This window comes from Gallinula chloropus, assembly GCF_964237585.1.
Source record: "Gallinula chloropus genome assembly, chromosome: 5".
Taxonomy (NCBI): domain Eukaryota; kingdom Metazoa; phylum Chordata; class Aves; order Gruiformes; family Rallidae; genus Gallinula; species Gallinula chloropus.
In genome coordinates this window covers 16877967-16894201 of record NC_140090.1, presented here as the reverse complement: position 1 = coordinate 16894201, position 16235 = coordinate 16877967, and the positions used below count along the sequence as shown (strand labels likewise).

The 16235-nt window shown below is 64.2% G+C and overlaps 3 protein-coding genes across 3 annotated transcripts in view; 2 read left to right on the top strand and 1 right to left on the bottom strand.

Moving 5' to 3' along the window:
• Nucleotides 1-925: 925 nt before the first annotated feature.
• LOC311192646 (C-X-C chemokine receptor type 2-like) lies at nucleotides 926-2242 on the top strand (the record flags this gene model as incomplete). Its single annotated transcript, XM_084265174.1, has 1 exon — nucleotides 926-2242. The coding sequence occupies one exon, from the start codon at nucleotides 926-928 to the stop codon at nucleotides 2000-2002; it is 1077 nt and encodes a 358-aa protein (XP_084121300.1). The 3' UTR covers nucleotides 2003-2242.
• A 1277-nt stretch (nucleotides 2243-3519) lies between these two features.
• Nucleotides 3520-9342, bottom strand: RUFY4 (RUN and FYVE domain containing 4; the record flags this gene model as incomplete). The annotated part of the gene is given in 12 exon segments (XM_084264834.1): nucleotides 3520-3648; nucleotides 3730-3861; nucleotides 4064-4210; nucleotides 4858-4964; nucleotides 5044-6088; nucleotides 6701-6844; nucleotides 7001-7107; nucleotides 7376-7501; nucleotides 7667-7773; nucleotides 8154-8215; nucleotides 9173-9249; nucleotides 9253-9342. Coding segments are annotated over 12 exon segments (2247 nt in total). The 3' UTR covers nucleotides 3520-3545.
• Nucleotides 9343-14900: 5558 nt separating this feature from the next.
• TNS1 (tensin 1) overlaps nucleotides 14901-16235 on the top strand; it is a gene marked incomplete at its 5' end in the record, with an annotated part of 60688 nt that continues 59353 nt past the window's right edge. Inside the window, one exon of the mRNA XM_084265322.1 lies at nucleotides 14901-14933. Within this exon, the coding sequence (XP_084121448.1) occupies nucleotides 14901-14933 (33 nt within the window). The remainder of the gene's footprint in view (nucleotides 14934-16235) is intronic.

The window sequence follows — 16235 nt, the reverse complement described above, 5'->3', positions numbered from 1 at the left end:
GGCATTACCAGGCCCTGTCGGGGGGACTCGGAAATGGGGCACTAGAGTGAAACGAGTCTGGATCCATACTGGGAGAAGGCTGAAACACAGTGGTCTTTGGGGAGGCAGGGACAGGGCAGGAAGGTGGTGTCCTAGATACGAGGAGATGAAGGTACCTGTGTTTACCGCATTGTGGCTGAGCACAGGGACAGAGAGACATCCGGCTGGGCAACAGGAAAACCAAAGACGAGAAGTATTTCCAAAGCCACAAAGTGTGACACATCTTTCCGTCTGGGGTGTGAAACCTCTCACACAGGGACAGACCGGATGGTAAAGAAGGGCATGAAATCACCTTCAGACCTTCTCAAGCCCCCGCCTGCCAAGCACTGTGCCTGCAGCCTTGCTGCTGGCTGGGGTGGCAGGAGGGGCAGTGTCAGCAGCGATGCTTGAGGGAATGGGGAAGCCAGAGGGATCCAGAGATGCTCAAAGGACAATACAGGTGCCCAAGGGGCCCTGAGATGCTCAAAGAGTTCAGAGGCTTTTGAAGGACCCACACAAACCAAGGGGAGAGATTGAAAGATACTGGAGGAGCTAGATGTATCCTGAAGGCATGTGATGCTGCATTGATGGGGGAGTCCCCCAACCCAAGAAGAGGTGGCTGGTCCATAGGGAACCCTGTCCTCCATGGGGGACAGAGAAGGGACAGGGTTGGGGTGAAGTGGAGCAGACTGAGGGATGCTTGGAGGTTTGAGGGACAGTGTCCACATGCAGCCTGTGCCCTGGTACAGCATGGACATGGGGCACAGTGGAGCGATGGAGCGGGGCTGCTCCCTGGCTGTGAGGGGACCTGGGGGGAAGTGGAGATGCCAGGGGACCCAGAGGCTCATGCCTGGAAGACACTACCCTCCCACCCCACACTAATGCTGCTGTGTGCTCCACAGGCAAAATGGAGTCCTTAAGCTTCAATGGGGATTTGGCCAATATCTTCTTGCTCTACAACTACACCTATGACTACAGCACGGCCTTGCCAGACACCGCTATCTCCTCTGCCCCGTGCCGGCCCGATAGCTCCACTCTTAACAAATACCTGGTGGTGGTGATCTACTGCATTGTCTTCATCCTCAGCGTGGTAGGGAATGGGCTGGTGGTCCTGGTGGTGACCTCCAGCCACGCCAACCGCTCTGTCACTGATGTCTACCTACTCAACCTGGCCATGGCAGACCTGCTCTTCGCCCTCAGCCTGCCGCTCTGGGCTGCCTACCGAGCCCACGAGTGGGTCTTTGGCACTGTGATGTGCAAAGCCATCTCCGTGCTGCAGGAGGCCAACTTCTACAGCGGCATCCTGCTGCTGGCCTGCATCAGCGTGGACCGCTACCTGGCCATCGTCTATGCCACTCGGGCTGCCACCGAGAAGAGGCACTGGGTGAAGTTTGTCTGCTTGGGCATCTGGGTCTTCTCCGTGCTGCTCTCCCTGCCCGTGCTGCTCTTCCGGGAGGCTTTTCCCTCACCCAGCAACGGCACCGTGTGCTACGAGCGCATCGGCGGCGAGGATACCGCCAAGTGGCGGGTGGTGCTGCGGATCCTGCCGCAGACCTTTGGCTTTGCCCTGCCCCTCCTGGTGATGCTCTTCTGCTACGGTGTCACCATCCACACCCTCCTGCAGACCAAGAACACCCAGAAGCAGCGGGCCATGAAGGTCATCTTCGCTGTGGTGCTGGTCTTCCTCATCTGCTGGCTGCCCTACAACATCACGCTGGTGAGTGACAGCCTGATGAGGATGCGGGCCATCACTGAGACCTGCGAGAGGAGGAACCGTATCGACACAGCCCTCTCCATCACACAAGTCCTGGGCTTTGCCCACAGCTGCATCAACCCCATCATCTACGCCTTCATCGGGCAGAAATTTCGCAACAGCTTCCTCAAGATTCTGGCGCAGCGTGGGCTCATCAGCAAGGATGCTGTGGCCCGCTACGGCCGTGCCTCCTATGCCTCCACGTCTGGCAACACCTCCACCACCCTCTGAAACCTCCCAGGACCCTGCCCTCCCACATCCCAGCAGGTCCTGGACCAGCATCCTTTCCCATGCCCCTGGAGCACGGGGATGGGCAGGGCCACCACTGGACCCCATCTGGAAGAGGGCTTTGGCAGACCCCATTGCCAGGGGACCAATGCCAAGATCCATCCACTGCTCTCTGGGGTAGAGCCTGTGACTTCAGGGACCCCCCGGCCCCACTGTGGGCATGACGTTCGTGGCCAGCGGCCATCCAGCAATAAAGGAGTTGGTGGGTTGTCACCCAGCTCTGGCTTCTCTTTGCCACAGGGAGGGCAGCAGTGGGACAGGGACAGGGTACATCACGGTACAGGGGTGCCAAAGTGGCAATGCTGAGCCTGGTGGGGCGTGGGTAACCCTACTTGCAGGCCAGGGAAGTGCTGCTATCCAAGAGGCTGCTGCAGAGGGTTCTGGGCAACCCCAGAGGGGACCCAAACATGGGTCTTGCTCCCTGCAGTTGCCCAGTGTGGGGATCTCTGTGAGGTATCTGTCCCACCTGAGGACAAAACCACCCCCTTTCCAACCATGATCCAAGCCCCAGTGCAGCAAATCACTGCAAGATCCCTCAGCAGCCCTTCACTGGCACCAAGGCAGCCCTGTGAACCCTGCCTGAAGGGTGCCAGTGCCCAAGCCACCCCCTGCCCTCCCCCCCAGCACTGTAATGCCAGGATATCATTGTGCAAAGGGCTGGGAACCTGTCCCTTACACAACCAGGATGTTTCTGCCCTGGGTTGGGCAACTGGGGCTAGCACTGGAGTGGGACAGAGGGGCTGAAGGGGGGGGGGGGGTGCTGTGATCCTCCTGGAGTCCTTCCCACCACTCTGCGTGCCAGGTATTGGAGTTCCTATCCCAGCATGCCCAAGCATCTTTCCAAGGGGGTCCCATAGTGCTCCTCCATCCCTTGTGCTCCAGGCTGCCGGTGGTCCTTAACTCTGTGGGGCACCAGTGGGTGCCAGCTGTGGGCTGGTTCATGGGTGGGCATGAGGGCCCCCTGACACCCATGTGGGGAGCCCTGGGGACTTGGTGCTGGGAAAAGTCAGCAAGGGTGCTGGGCAGGGACAGCCTGTCACCTTTACATCTGAGAAACCTCTTGCCCAAGCAGTTCCCCGCAGCCTGGCAGGAAGCCGGGGCTGTTGGCCAAGAGCCGTATCCCCTGCCCACTGCTACCGGACAGGGTAGACGGTGGCTCAGCCTGGCTGTAGCTGGGACACCCCTTACGGGGATGGTTTCCCCAGTGAGGGCTGGGAAATCCCCCTAGCGGCACCCCCACACCCTGCACCGAGCTCGGGACCAATCTGGCGACAACCGAGAAGACGACACGGGAGTCACAGAGGCAGCAGTAGCAGGTTGTTTTCCTCTCTGTGGACCAGCCACGCGAAAAAACCCGCCTCAAACCCGAAATGTGGAGCAGCAGGACCTGCCTGCAGGCCCCAGGTGCCTGGATCCCCAGTAAGTCCGAGCGGAGGCAGCTGGGGAAGGGGTGTCTCAGGGCTGGTGCGAGGGCTGCAGTCCCAGCTCACGTAGGCTGTGGTTGTCCTTGCCGGTAGCAAAGCAGGCAGCAGCGTCCCTGCTTGCCCACGTCCACGGAGCACGTGTGGCACACCTTGCCCTGGCACAGCCTGTTGAGAGAGCAGCTGGTGAGAGCTGTGCCATGTTGGTGCCACCCATAGTGCCCCCCCCCAGTGCCCCCCATAGCCCACCTGCAGTTGTACCGCCGGGAGAGGAGGCGGAAATCCTTGCGGCAGCGGGTGCACAGCCCTGCATCGCGGGGTGGTGGGCTGGGAGTCGGGGTGTCGATGCCCTCTGTCTTCTGCCACAGGGCATCCTTCTCCCTGTGGGAGGGGACAGGTCAGCAGGAGTGTGCCCGGGGGTCTGGGAACATGTCCTGGCCCCCCAGACCCAAGGTGGGCATCCCTGAGTCTCCCGAGGTGGTGAGTGGGGTTTGCCTGGGCTCTGGTGCCCTCCTCTGGGTAAAAGGGTTTGGTCCCCCCCCAACACATGGCCTCACGCCAGTGGTGCTACCCGGGCTCTCACCGCAGCAGCTCCAGCAGCCGCCCCTTCATGTCGCGGACGAGCTCCTGCTGCCGTGCCTGCTCAGCGCCGCGCGTGGCCTCCCGCTCCAGGGCTTCCCGCTGCGCCCGCTGCAGCGCCGATGCCCAGCGCTCGCCGTCCTGCCGGGCCCTGGCATGGTGCAGTGGGGAGATGGCCCCCCTGTCCCTCAGCCAGCTGTCCCTCCATCCATCCATGCATCCATCCCTCTATCTGCTGCCCGTCCATCCCAAAGCTCAGCCTGCTGCTCATCCCCACAGGCAGTTCACCATCTGCTGGACAGGCTACCCATCTGTTTCCCAGCTGTTCATCCATTCGTTCCTACACCTACCCCTCTGTCCCAGTACCCTCCCATCCCATCCATCCACCCACCCACCAACCCACCCACCCAGATTTATTGCTCCATCCTTCCATCGCTCCATCCACTTGTCCCAAATTCATCCCTCCGTCCCTCTGTGTGCCCAGCCATCAACATATTTGGCCTGAATTCAACCCTTCACACACCCCTCCATCCTTACATCCATCTACTCACCCCAAATTCATTCTTCTACCCCTTGCTCACCCACCCATCCACCCACCCATCAACTCCCAAGTTGATGCATCCCTCCCTCTATCCCTCATTCTCCAAATTCTTCTTTCCTTGCCCCTGCCCATCCCTAGGTGGTGCTCTCTTGGGTACAAGTTGGGCACCAGGGAGGATCCCAGGGGCATGGGGATGGGTGGAGTGGACACACTGTGGGACACCAGGCAGTGGAAGGGGGGGAGTTTTGTTGCCCAACCTGCCAAGCTGCTCCTGGAGCCGTGCCACCTCCTGCTGCTGGACCTGGAGCTGCTGCCGGCTCTGCCGGGCGTCCTCCTGTGCCGCAGTGGCCAGGGCGGCCAGTTGCTGTGGGACACCGGGGGCTCAGCGCTCGATCCTTGACCCCCCCAACCCCACTGTAGGGTTCCCCCAGGCTTGCCCATACCATGGCCATGCCAACAGCTGTGCCGGGCTCCCCCTTCACCCTGGAGTCCAGTGGCAGCTCCTGGGGTCCACGGGCGAGCTCCAGTGCCTGCCGCAGCACCTCCTCCACAGCAGCCACCTCATCCGGGGCACCAGCATCCTCCAGCGCACCTGGCCGTCCCGCCGCCGCCAGCGCTGCCTGGCATTCCCGAAGGCGCGAAGCCAGCGCTGCCGCCTCTGCCAGCGCCCCGGCCAGCCGGGCACCCCGCTCCTCCGCTGCCTCCCGCCAGCCCCTCGCTTCTTCCTGTGCCTGCGCCAGCACCCCCGGGTCCCCCGCTGCCGTCGCTGCCACCAGCGCCTGCCCCAGGAAGACGTTGGTCTCCCGCAGCGCCTCGGCCTCACGTGCCTGCAGCTGGGCCTGCCGGGCGCTGCTCTCCTCCTGCCGCCGGTGCCGCCGCTCCTCCCGCGCCAGCCGGGCTGCCAGTGCCTGTGACATGGCCTCCTGCTGCCCCAGCTTGGCCTGCAGCTGGGACACCAGTGCCCGCAGGGATGCCTCCGTCCCGCCTGGCTGTCCAGGCACTGGTGGTGGGGAGCCTGGTATGCACCCAGTGCTGGGTGGTGGGGACGTGCCAGGATCCCTGTCACCACCAGCATGGAGTGCTGTGCCCGCACTGTGCGTGTCCTCCAGCTCCTCCACATCCACGTCCTCTACCTCCTTCTCATCCTCCTCTTCACCCTCCAGCTCCTCTTCACCTTCCTCTTCTACATCCTCCTCCACCTTCTCATCCTCCTCCACGTCCACCTCCACATCCTGCACCTCTTCATCTTTCCTCACCTCCTCTTCATCTTTCTCTTCCACGTCCTTCAGGTCCAATTCTGCATCTTGTGCCTCTACACCCCTCCTCACCCACAGGGAAGCCAAGTCAGATGTGGATGGGTGGGCTGGCACCCCACGGGGTGCTGTGGTGGGATGGGCGATGCCATCAGGCCATCTGTGTGCCTCAGTGCCGGTATCGTCTGCCTTTGTTGGGGTGATCTTGGGCACCAGGCTGGGCCGTACCAATGTCCTAGAGGGGACACGGGGCTCAGGGCCACCAGGTCACCCCTGGGGCAAGCAGGGCACCACCACCCTCCCTCAGGGCTCCCTGGGCACGGCCAGCCTTTGGGGATGGAGAGAGCAGTGGGGTTGGTGACACTGGATGGCACCTGGTGACAGAGTGGCACCCAGAGACCCCCGTGGCAGTTGCAGGGGGGATCTGAAGGCTGCATGACAGCAGCAGAACAGGCAGAACAGTGCCGGGGTGCTGCCCTGCAAGTGCACGTGGTGCAAGAGTGCACACACACACACACACACACACACACACGTGTCACAGTGTCATGGTGTTGCTGCAGACCCGTGCCTGGGCACGTACATGACACAGGACCGTGGTGTGTGTGTGCACCCACGTGTGGCATGTTTGCAGGCACCTGTGTGCTGGTGTGGGTGCCTGTGCCCACCTAGGGCCATGTGTGGAGGGAGGGGGGGCACAGCTGGGGGGTCATGCAGGGTCCTGGGCAGTGGGACAGTGCCTGTGTGCTGCTCTGCCATGCTGAGCCCCGGGTGCTCCTGATGCCCTTGATGTCCCCAATCCCCCTGGTGCCCCCAATGCCCCTGGTGCCCCCTGAATCCCCAGGCTCACTCGGAGAACATGGGCCAGGCGGTGTCCAGGTCAGCCCTGCGCAGGGCCAGGTGGAAGGTGACGCTGTCCAGCTCATAGAGGCTGCCCAGGATCTCCTCCCGGCGCTGGGGGCTCAGGAAGGGGCTGCGGGCGTAGTACCACTCGCTGCAACCACAAAATGGGCTCACACACCCCTCTGTGCCCCAGGCAGGCACATGTGCCTGCAGCACTTGCCAACTGGGTGCTGCAGGGTGCTGCAGGGTGCTGCCTGCCCTGGCTGTGCCTCCCGCCACCACCCTCCCCATATGCCCCTGCTCTCACCGGAGGCTCTCGGGGTCGAGGAGACAGAGCTGCAGGGACTCTGCCAGCTGCCGGTGCACCAGGCAGTACCGTAGGAAGGCTCGGCCTCTGCCCACGGGGGTCTTCAGCTGGGGGGAGAGGGGATTATCCAGTTCTGCTGTGCCACTCCGTTCCCTACACATCTCCTCAGCCCATGCAGGGAGGAAGGGGTCCCCAGGGCTAGGGCTGGGGAGCAGCAGGAACCCCAGAGTGGGGAAAAGCATTCATAGCAGCAGTGGGTAAAGCCTTGGTGCCCAAGCGAGTGCGTGCTTATGCCCAAGTGTGTGTGCACCCACAGACAAGCAGAAGCTTGTGTGCACACACAAGCTCCTGGGTGCCCCGCCAGCCTGTGCCCACCTTGTCCAGGGAGGTGACGAAGCGAACACCCTCGTGCTCCTGCCGGCGCCGTGCCAAGCCCTGGCACAAGAAGTCCCAATAGTCCTTGCGCTGCCCGAAGAAGGTCCTCTTCTCCTTGAGGTCGAACTGGCAGAGACATAAGCTTGAGCTTGTTTGTTTGGGGGTGTCCCCTGCCACTTCCCTCTCCCCCCAGTCCTATCCCCTGTGGGTCTGGGATCCAGCCAGCTCCCCCAACAGGGTGGGCCCTGGTGTCCCCTGGCTGTCCCCTCTTTGCTGGAGGAGCGGCAGTACCTGGAGGAGGAACTCCAGCTGGGCACAGAGGCTGTGCAGCTCCCGGCTCCCGTCCGTCACCGGCAGGTTCTGCTCCCGGTACCTGCAGTTCAGCTCGGCCACGGTCTCTGTGGGATGGCAGGGCTGAGCTGGCACAGCCCTGCCGGGGAAGCGGGCACCCTGCCCATCCCTCCCCACCGCTTCCCGGCCCCGGGGATTTCTGCTGGTGGGTGAAAGAGGAACCTGCCCTGGGATGGAAACAGGATAGTGGAGGGGTGGGGGGGTGTGGGAGGTGGAGGGTGGGGGCAGGGGCCACAGGTACCGGCCAGGCACTGCAGATCCCTTGGGGCTGGCAGCGAGGGCTCGAGCAGGCAGCGGTGGCAGGGTGGGCACTGGGATACTCAGGAACATCCCTGGCAGTGACATACTCCCCCCTCCACCAGTCACCCCATGGGTGAGACGTGCTTGTCAGGGAACATGCTGGAAGGACATGGGCTGGCACACTTACTCTGCAGGTCCTTGACGACGCGGCTGAGCTCCCCATCCCCAGCCATGGCTGTCCCCGGGGGTCTGCAAAGGCAGCGATGAGAGGTGCCAGGCTGGCACTCACCTGGCACCCACAAATTCTTTGCCCCAAGGAGAGGGTCTTCCCCTGCCCTGTTCCACCCTAGAGTTTCCTGATGTTAAGGTAATAGCGGATGGGCTCCGGCACCCCCTTTCCCTCCTCATGTCCCCCCACTATATGGGGTAGGGGGTATAATTGGACAAAGGTGCCCCATTCCATACCCCCTAGTTGTCATGTGCCTTGTCCCAAAATGCCCCCACGGTCTGCCCCTACACTGTACCCATCCCCTGTCCCCATTCCCTGGGGGGCTCCCAAGGCTGAGCCCCCTCACCCTGGGGTATCTCTGTCCTGGTCCCTGTCTCTGTCCCCCAGGATTCAGGATGTGGGTTTGGCACAGGGGGAAGCGCTGCCTTTGCTTCTGCTCTCGCTTCCCTCACTCATATCATGAATGGGGGGGCTCCCAGGGGGGCTTGGAAGGGGGGCACACAGCCCCCAACATGCAGCCTCCCAAACTCAGCTCCCCCCCTGGGCAGAGTCTCCTGGCATAACACACTGCCTCCAAGGCTGGCACAGGGGTTGGGGGTGTTGTGGGCATGGGGTGGGGGGATGGGGGGACACAGTGCAGCAGGACGGTTTTGGGTGGTGGAAGGTGGCACCCTGGGGACAGGGTGAGGGAGAGTGCCAGGGCTTGTCACCACGGGTGGTGGCTGGGCACAGGGCTGGGGGAGCACACGAGTGTGTGCATGGCAGGGGGTGTGTGTGCTCACAGCAGTGTGTGTGCACAAGCATGCACAGCTGTCCTGTGCCTCCTGCCACGGCAGAGTGGCTCAGCGGGCAGGGCAGGGCATGGGACGCCTGGCTTCCTGTCCTTGTGCCCTTGAGTGGCCTTGGATGAGCCACCTTCCCACCCTGCCCATGCCTCAGTCTCCCTCCCGCCCCCCCCAAGAAGAGAAGCCCCTTACCTGTGGCCGGGAGCTCTGGCGTTCCCCGGGGCAGTCACAGGGCGCTGGGGGGACGTTGGTGTGTCCCTGTGCTCACGCTATGCCTGACTGCTTCTCCTTTTGTACCTTTGCCCTGAGGAAGTGTGGGAAGTAGGGGAAGCCGCAGGACCCACCCCCTGCCCACCTCCCATCACTGCAACTTGGGCCACCCCCACCCGCCCCCAGCACCCAGCTCCCAGGTTTGGTGGTTGCCAGTTTTAGGGAGGGGGTCAGTGAGGCTGTGCAGCCCCTGAAGGGGGAGAAGGAAGAACAGTGCCAGGACTGTGGGGGACCTTCCTATTGGAATGGGGCTTGGGGAGGGAATCAGGGACCCATAGCCAGCTAGCAGCAGCCAACAGCACCTCTGGGGCAACAGCAGCCTCTGGCACAGGTCCTCTCTCCCATGCACAACAGCCCCCCTGGGCAACAGCCCCTGGGCACAGAGACCCCCTCGGCAGCTGCAGCCCACCCCAGCAAGGTCCATTGCTTCCCCCAGGCATCTCTCCCCACAGGGACTATGCTCAGAGCTGGGGTGCAAACTCTCCCCAGGGCACTTTGAGCAAGCTCCCCCCTGCCTTTCTATCTGGGATCCCCCAGCCTGGCAGTGCCCACTAGCCACCACGCCTGTCCCCCTTTGCTGTGCCAGCCCTGTCCTGTGTGCTCCTGCTGGGGTGTGGACCAAGTCCCCTGAGGTGGGGTGGAGGTGATGCCAGCTCACACACACACCCCCCCCAAGTGCCAGGCATGGGGACCCACTGCCACCCTGCTCCCCACAACCTTCCAGCTCAGTGAATGCCCCCAGCAATTCCCAGCTTCCCTCATATCCTGACCCCCCCATTGTGTCCCCCCTTGTTGCCCGTACCTGTGCCCCCTGAGGGGCCTGGGGGGCACCCTCTGGCTGCAGGCCAGGCCTCGTCTCGGCACCAAAGTGAAAGTAGGAAGTGATGCTGAGCAGGAGCTGGGCCCTCCCCGCACCCTCCCGGCTCCTGGGAAGGGGTGTTGCACCCACCCGCCAGCTTCGCCTGCCTCCACGCCAGGCACCCCATGGGCCGGTCCCCGATATCTGCGGGGGTCCCATGCCCCTGCCCACCCCTCACTGGGGTGGGTGCCACTGCAGCACCCTGACAGTGGGGTCCCCTGTCCCTACCCCAGCCCAAGGGCCAGGGAGGAGGTGCTGGGGTGTTGGAGGGGGAGAAGACGCCCGCCCGTCCTTGGTGCGGGTGCAATTCAATTAACAAGGCCTGGCCCTCGTTCAGTGCAGCCAATAAAGCTAATGGCCTTGCACAGGCCTGGCGCTGCCTGGTGGGGGGGGGGGGGCGTCCAGGGAGCGGGGGCCATCTGCTAATTAAATGTGGGTGGGGGACGGTGGAGCCAGCAGTGATGTCATCTCCCTGGTGCTTGGGGTGGGGGGACCATAGCCTGCACCCCATGCCCACCAGCCCTTTGCCCATCCTAAGGTGCCAGGCAGGGCTGCAGGGCACAGCTGTGAAGTATGTGTGCCCCCCCCCCGCCAACACCCCTGCCCCTCTTCCCAGTGCTGCTGTTCGTTAGGAGCCTTCCCTGGGCAAATGTAATTAGTTTCCAGGTCTGGCATGGCTGCTGCCCATGCCTGGCACTAGCAGACACCCCATGGGGATGGGTCCTTGGCTGGCATCACTGCAGCATCCTGGGGTGCTGCAGCCAGCCCCCCTTGGCACCACCCTGATGCATGAAGGGAGAGTGCGGTACCCAATGCAGCTACAGGGTGGGGTGCACCCTGTCCCCCTGCCCTGAACAAGCCCTGGGGCAGCGTGGGGGTGCCCAAGGCTGTGTTGGGGTGCCCTGTGGTGAGGGGTTCCCCTGGGTAACGGTGTACCCACAGCAGGGTACATCAGCTGGGCACTCTTTTGGAGAGGGGACCCCACTAAATATGTCCTTATACTGGCTCCTGAGGAGAAAGGCTTGATGGGGTGCCAGGGGGGTTGCTGGTGGAGGGGCAGGGAAGCCTGCCAACTGCCATGTGCAGGCACTGCCATTTAGGGCTTGAGGTGGGTAGAGGGAAACTGAGGCAGAGTCAGGGAGGGGGTTGCAGGTTGAGCTGCAATCGCACCCCAGCGTCCAGGTTCCTCCAACCCCCAAATCGGAGAGGGCTGGAAGAGGGGGGAGGCACTTTTAGGGGCCAGCATCCACCCCAGGGGATGCCGTGCCCGGGGGGCGAGTGGGTAAGCCCGAAGGGTGCGGAGCCCCGAGCCCCGTGTGCGGGGAGGAGGAGAAGGAGGAGGACAAGGAAGAGGAGGAGGAGGAGGGAGGGGAGCGTGTCGGAGCTGGCTCCCACCCAAGCACTGCAGGACATGGGCGGGCACGGTGCTCCCTGCCTGACTGCCAGCGCGCAGGCGACGCTGGGGGACCGGCGGGGGGGACAGGGGCCGGTGGGACCGCAGCCCCCCCAGCCCATCGCCGCACGGCCCCGAGCCCACGGCCGGGCACCTCCCGGCCACTGCCCGGGTACCGGAGCTTGTTGCAGCCCGGGGGGAGCACGGCTGGGTTTGGCCGGTCCCCCCGGAGCGTGCCCTGAGCAGGGGGCGGCCCCTGCACCACCCGTCCCCCCCGGCCAGGTGACCCCCGGGCAGGGGCACCATGACCCGGCTGAGCTGGTGCTTTGCCACCTTGGTTCGCTGGGGGAAGTCCTTGGTGTCCTGCCTCCTGCCCCTCCGCGCCCGCCGCCGCCGGGAGGTAAGCGGGCACCGTGGGCACGGCGTTAGGGTTAGGGGCTGCGGGGGGGGGCACGGAGCTGGGGCGGGCTCCGGGGCGGGGGCGGTGGTGGTGCCGGGAGGTGTGGGTACATGTTGGCACTGGCCCTGCCTGCTGCGGGCAGCGGGGGGTTAACTGTACATATGCATGCCAGGGTGCCAGGCATGTCCTTTGTCCCTCCTTGTGTCCCCCCTCAGCGTGGCTCTGTGACACCCCCCCCTGCCATAACCCGCACCCGCGGTCCCCTGCAGTGCCTGACTGGAAGGGACCTGCTGGGATCTGCTGTACGGCATTTCTCACAACAGGATCTGCTGGGATCCCTGTGTCTTTATAGCTCCTACAGTGGGGGGACCTCTGTGTCCATAAAGCACCTGGCATGAGAGATGTCTGTGCCCATAAAGTGCCCAGCGTGAATGATCACTGTGCCCATGAAGTGCTTGGGCTGTGTGGGATCCCTGTGCCCAAAAATGTGCCTGGTATGAGGGACTGCCATGCCCATAAGCTTGTGGTGTGGGGCATCGCTGTGTCCATCAGCACCCGGGCTGTGTGTGATCCCTGTGCCAGGGGATTGCCAGGCTCTGGGGATCCTTGTGTCCTGCTCTGCTGCCTGGGCTGGGGAAACTGAGGCAGGGAGAGGAGAGGCTGGCGGAGAGTCCAGAGCTCCTCACTTGGTTCCTTAACCTCTGAGAACCTGCCCCGTGCCTGGTGGGTTGGCACGGGCCACTCCAGCAGCACTGTGCCAGCAAAGCAGGTGCCAAAGCCACTGCCGGGCAGCGCATGGGGGAGTGTCACTGCAGGGTGGTGACAGGCCAGCATGTGCCAGGGCAGTGACCCAGCCTGGAGGAGGGAGAGGCCCCTTGTGGCTTGCGGACCCCAGCGCAGGCCGGGGACGCAGGACTGTGAGCTGTCAGGGGTAAGGGGTAGGTGCTCAGGGCTGCGGGTGGGTGGGTGGCACTGGTGGGGTGTGGGGTTGGTGGTTGTGTGGTCCCATGTCCATCCCTGTGTCTGTGGTCCCTGCTGTGGTTGTGAGAACAGGGACTCACGGGAGGGTGTGTGTGTGTGTGTAATGCACACGCGTGTGCACGCTCGCACGTGTGTGTCTGTGTGTTTACAAGTGTGCAACTGGGGCTGGGGCAAGAGTGAACTGCAGCTTGCACAAGTGAGGGTGCATAGCAGGCCTCTCGGGAGCTGCTTTGGGGTGCGTGTCCCTGCATGGGTGTGGGTTTGTGTATGTGCCCATTCATGGGAGGGGGGTGTGTGTGTGCATGCCCCCCACACGCGTGTGTGTGTGCTGGGGGCAGCAGCAGTGGGGCTTTACGCTGGTGTAAGCTGTTCAGAGGGGTGTTACCCAGCTCTTTCCAGCTCAGGCTGGCACCCACACGTGTGACATGGATGGTAGGTGTGCCCCAGCGGGTACTCAGAGGGGTACTTTTGTGATGTGTGTGTGCACCCCGTGCACCCAGGGGCGGTGTGGGGACAGCTTTGCTGGAAGCGGATGTGGGGGACCTATGGACACAGGACTCCTATCAAGGTTGTCCCTGCACTGAGGATACATGACACACCAGTGGCACCCATGGGAAGGGGGGGGGTATCCTTGGGCTAAGTGCCCCTGTCTGTGCCCCCCTGCTGAGAAAATGAGCTGTAAATGATGCTCACAGGCTGTGTCCCTGCAGTCACCCTGTCCCTGTCGCATGACCCTTGTCCCTGCCCTTCTGAGGGGCCCAAGCTTGTCACAGCACTGAATGGGAGTGGGTGATTTATGGGGGGGTGGGGACACCCCTCTCCACTGGGGCTTTAATTTGTGGGCAGTAACAAGGCTGATTAATGAGGATTGTAATGACAGAAGGGGTACATGGTCGTGCACTCCCTGCCTGTTTGGTGTTGGGAGCAGGATCAGGACCCCCAGCCTCCCTCTGCCCCTGGGGCTGGCTGGCACTGGGGGGTTGGGGGTGCTGTCCCCCTCGGGTCCCAACTGGCACATCCCCGCAGGGATACCTCTGCCATGGGCTGGGTGGGCACAGTGGAGCTGTGGAATGGAAGGGCAGCAGGACAGGGATATTTTGGGGAGTGGGTGCTGCACTTCGTGGGGTTCAGATGCTACCCCAGTATCTGGGAAAGGCAGTCATCTCCCCCATCCCACTCTGCCCTTCCTCTTTGGGTTGGCAGCTGTATGCAGTGTACAGATGGGAAACTGAGGCGGGAGGGGGGAGGGTGTGTGTACACTGCAGTGCCCATATCCCCACCGTGCCCATGTCCCCATGCCAGCTGTGTCTCGCCCTCACGGGCATGTCCTTCCCCCCCGGGCACATCCCCCACCCTGACTCACAGGCTCATGGTCACGGCCAGCTGAGCACAAGTTTCCAGGCCGGGACTGGAGCCGGCGCTGGGGGGCTGGGAGCCGGCGCACACCGTGTGCTGCCCGACCGAGCCCCCCAGGACTGGGGCACCCCTCTGTCAAACCCAGCCTTGTCGGGGCGCGGGCTGCCAAGCCACGCCGTCCTGCTTGAGGTTGTCTCCCCTTGCTGAGGCCCCCCAGCTCGGCGCATGGATGTCCGCCCATCCCTCCCTGTCTCCCATCCCGGGACCACCCAGGGGACACGGCTGGGGATGGGGAGGGGGAGGTTATCCTGCCGCAGGCCTCGCTGGAGGCCGGAGGAGGGATGGGGGGGGTGAGGTGGGTGGCGGGTGCCCTCCGAGTCAGCAGAGGAAATGGATCCCAAATGTGCGTGTGAGGGAAGAGGGGGGCCGGGCCAAGGCACAGCCCCACTCTGCTGGGGTGGGGGGCTCCTGGCCGCCTCCGGGACCACCTCGCCTGGGGTGTCGGTGGGCGTTGAGGGGGATCGGGGCGGAGGAGAGCTTTGCCATCCCCCTACCCCCCCTTCTCCCCCGGAGGGACGGCGTGGGGCCGGGGCGGAGCGGACGGGCGGAGCGAGGGGGCCGGGGGGGGCTCGGCCGGCTGTGGGGTCGCGCCGCGGGCAGCATGACCGGGCTCTGCCTCTCCTGCCTGCTCTGGGTACGGCCCGCCGCGCCCGCACCGGGGGGCACCGGGGGGGAGCGGGGCAGCAGCGCGGTGGGGCCCGGCAGCGGGGTCTTGGAGCGGGGCTGGTCCCGGGAGCGGGCGGTGGATGGGGCTGGTTGCGGGGAGGACCGGGACGGAGCGGGGGCGTTTGCACCGGGACGGGCGGACTGGGAGCGGGGGGAACCGGAGGTACTGAACCGGGACCGGCTCTAGAGCAACTGGGACCGAGCGGAGACCGTCAGGGGCGGGCGGACACCAGGGAGAGGATGGGGGGACCGGACAGGGAGCGGGGCCGGGAGGAGCCCCAGGAACCAGGGGGTAGCGGAGCGGGACTCAGCCCGGGAGAGCGGCGGCGGTGGGCACCGGGCTGGGGGGTGCACGAAGGAGGGACCGGGCTGGGATGAGGGACAGGGACACCGGACTGGGGGATGTGTGTGTGTGTCCGAGGCGGGGTGTGGGGTTGGGGATGGGGAGCACGGAGGGCTCATCCCCCGCGACGCCCAGCCTGCGGCACCGACCGGGGGCCCCCGCGATTCCCCGGGGCTGAGGCTCAGCCACCCCATTGGAGGGGAAAGAAACTGGGCAAACTGGGGGGATGCAGTTAGCATTGCGGTTTAGTGCTCTCTCTCCCCCATTCCAGTCACCCTTGGGCGAGCTGGGCCTCCGGGCGCGGGGGGGGGGTGGGGGTGTGAAGTGCTGGATGTCCCGGTGCCCCCCCCCCACCCCCTCTGCAGCGTTAGGGGAACTGGGTGTCCCAGTTCACCCTCCTTCCCCGTCCTCCCCCCCGCCTCCTGCACCTCTGCAGTGCTGGGCAATGAACTCAGGGCTCCCAGTTCCTGATTAATCTGGCATCTCTCCCCGGCGCCTCGTCCAGCCCAGGACACCTGGGTCCCCTTCCAGCCTCCTTGGGTCTGCGCGTCTGGGGGCTCATGTCCAGGGATGTCCATGCCTCCCCACTCTGTCCCACGTACAGGCTGGACCCTGGAAGTGGATACCCATGGGTGGGTACCTGGGTGGCATCCCCAAGAGGACCCCAGCTCCCCCTACACATTCCCCCAGTAATTCTTGCCCTGGGGGCAGGGAAGCTAACTGGGATCCTGCCAGTATGGAGCTGGGACAGGGTTGTTTCATGGGATGGAGCTGATTCCGCAGTTGGCAGGGAGGTGCTGGGTCGGCAGGGTGCCCCTGTGTGTCCCCTGGCAGCAGGGAGGTGGGGACATAAAACAGACTGCTGGGTTGACAGCCCCCCTGTATGGGGATGGTGCTGGCAGCAGGACAGCCGGAGGGAGCGCTGAG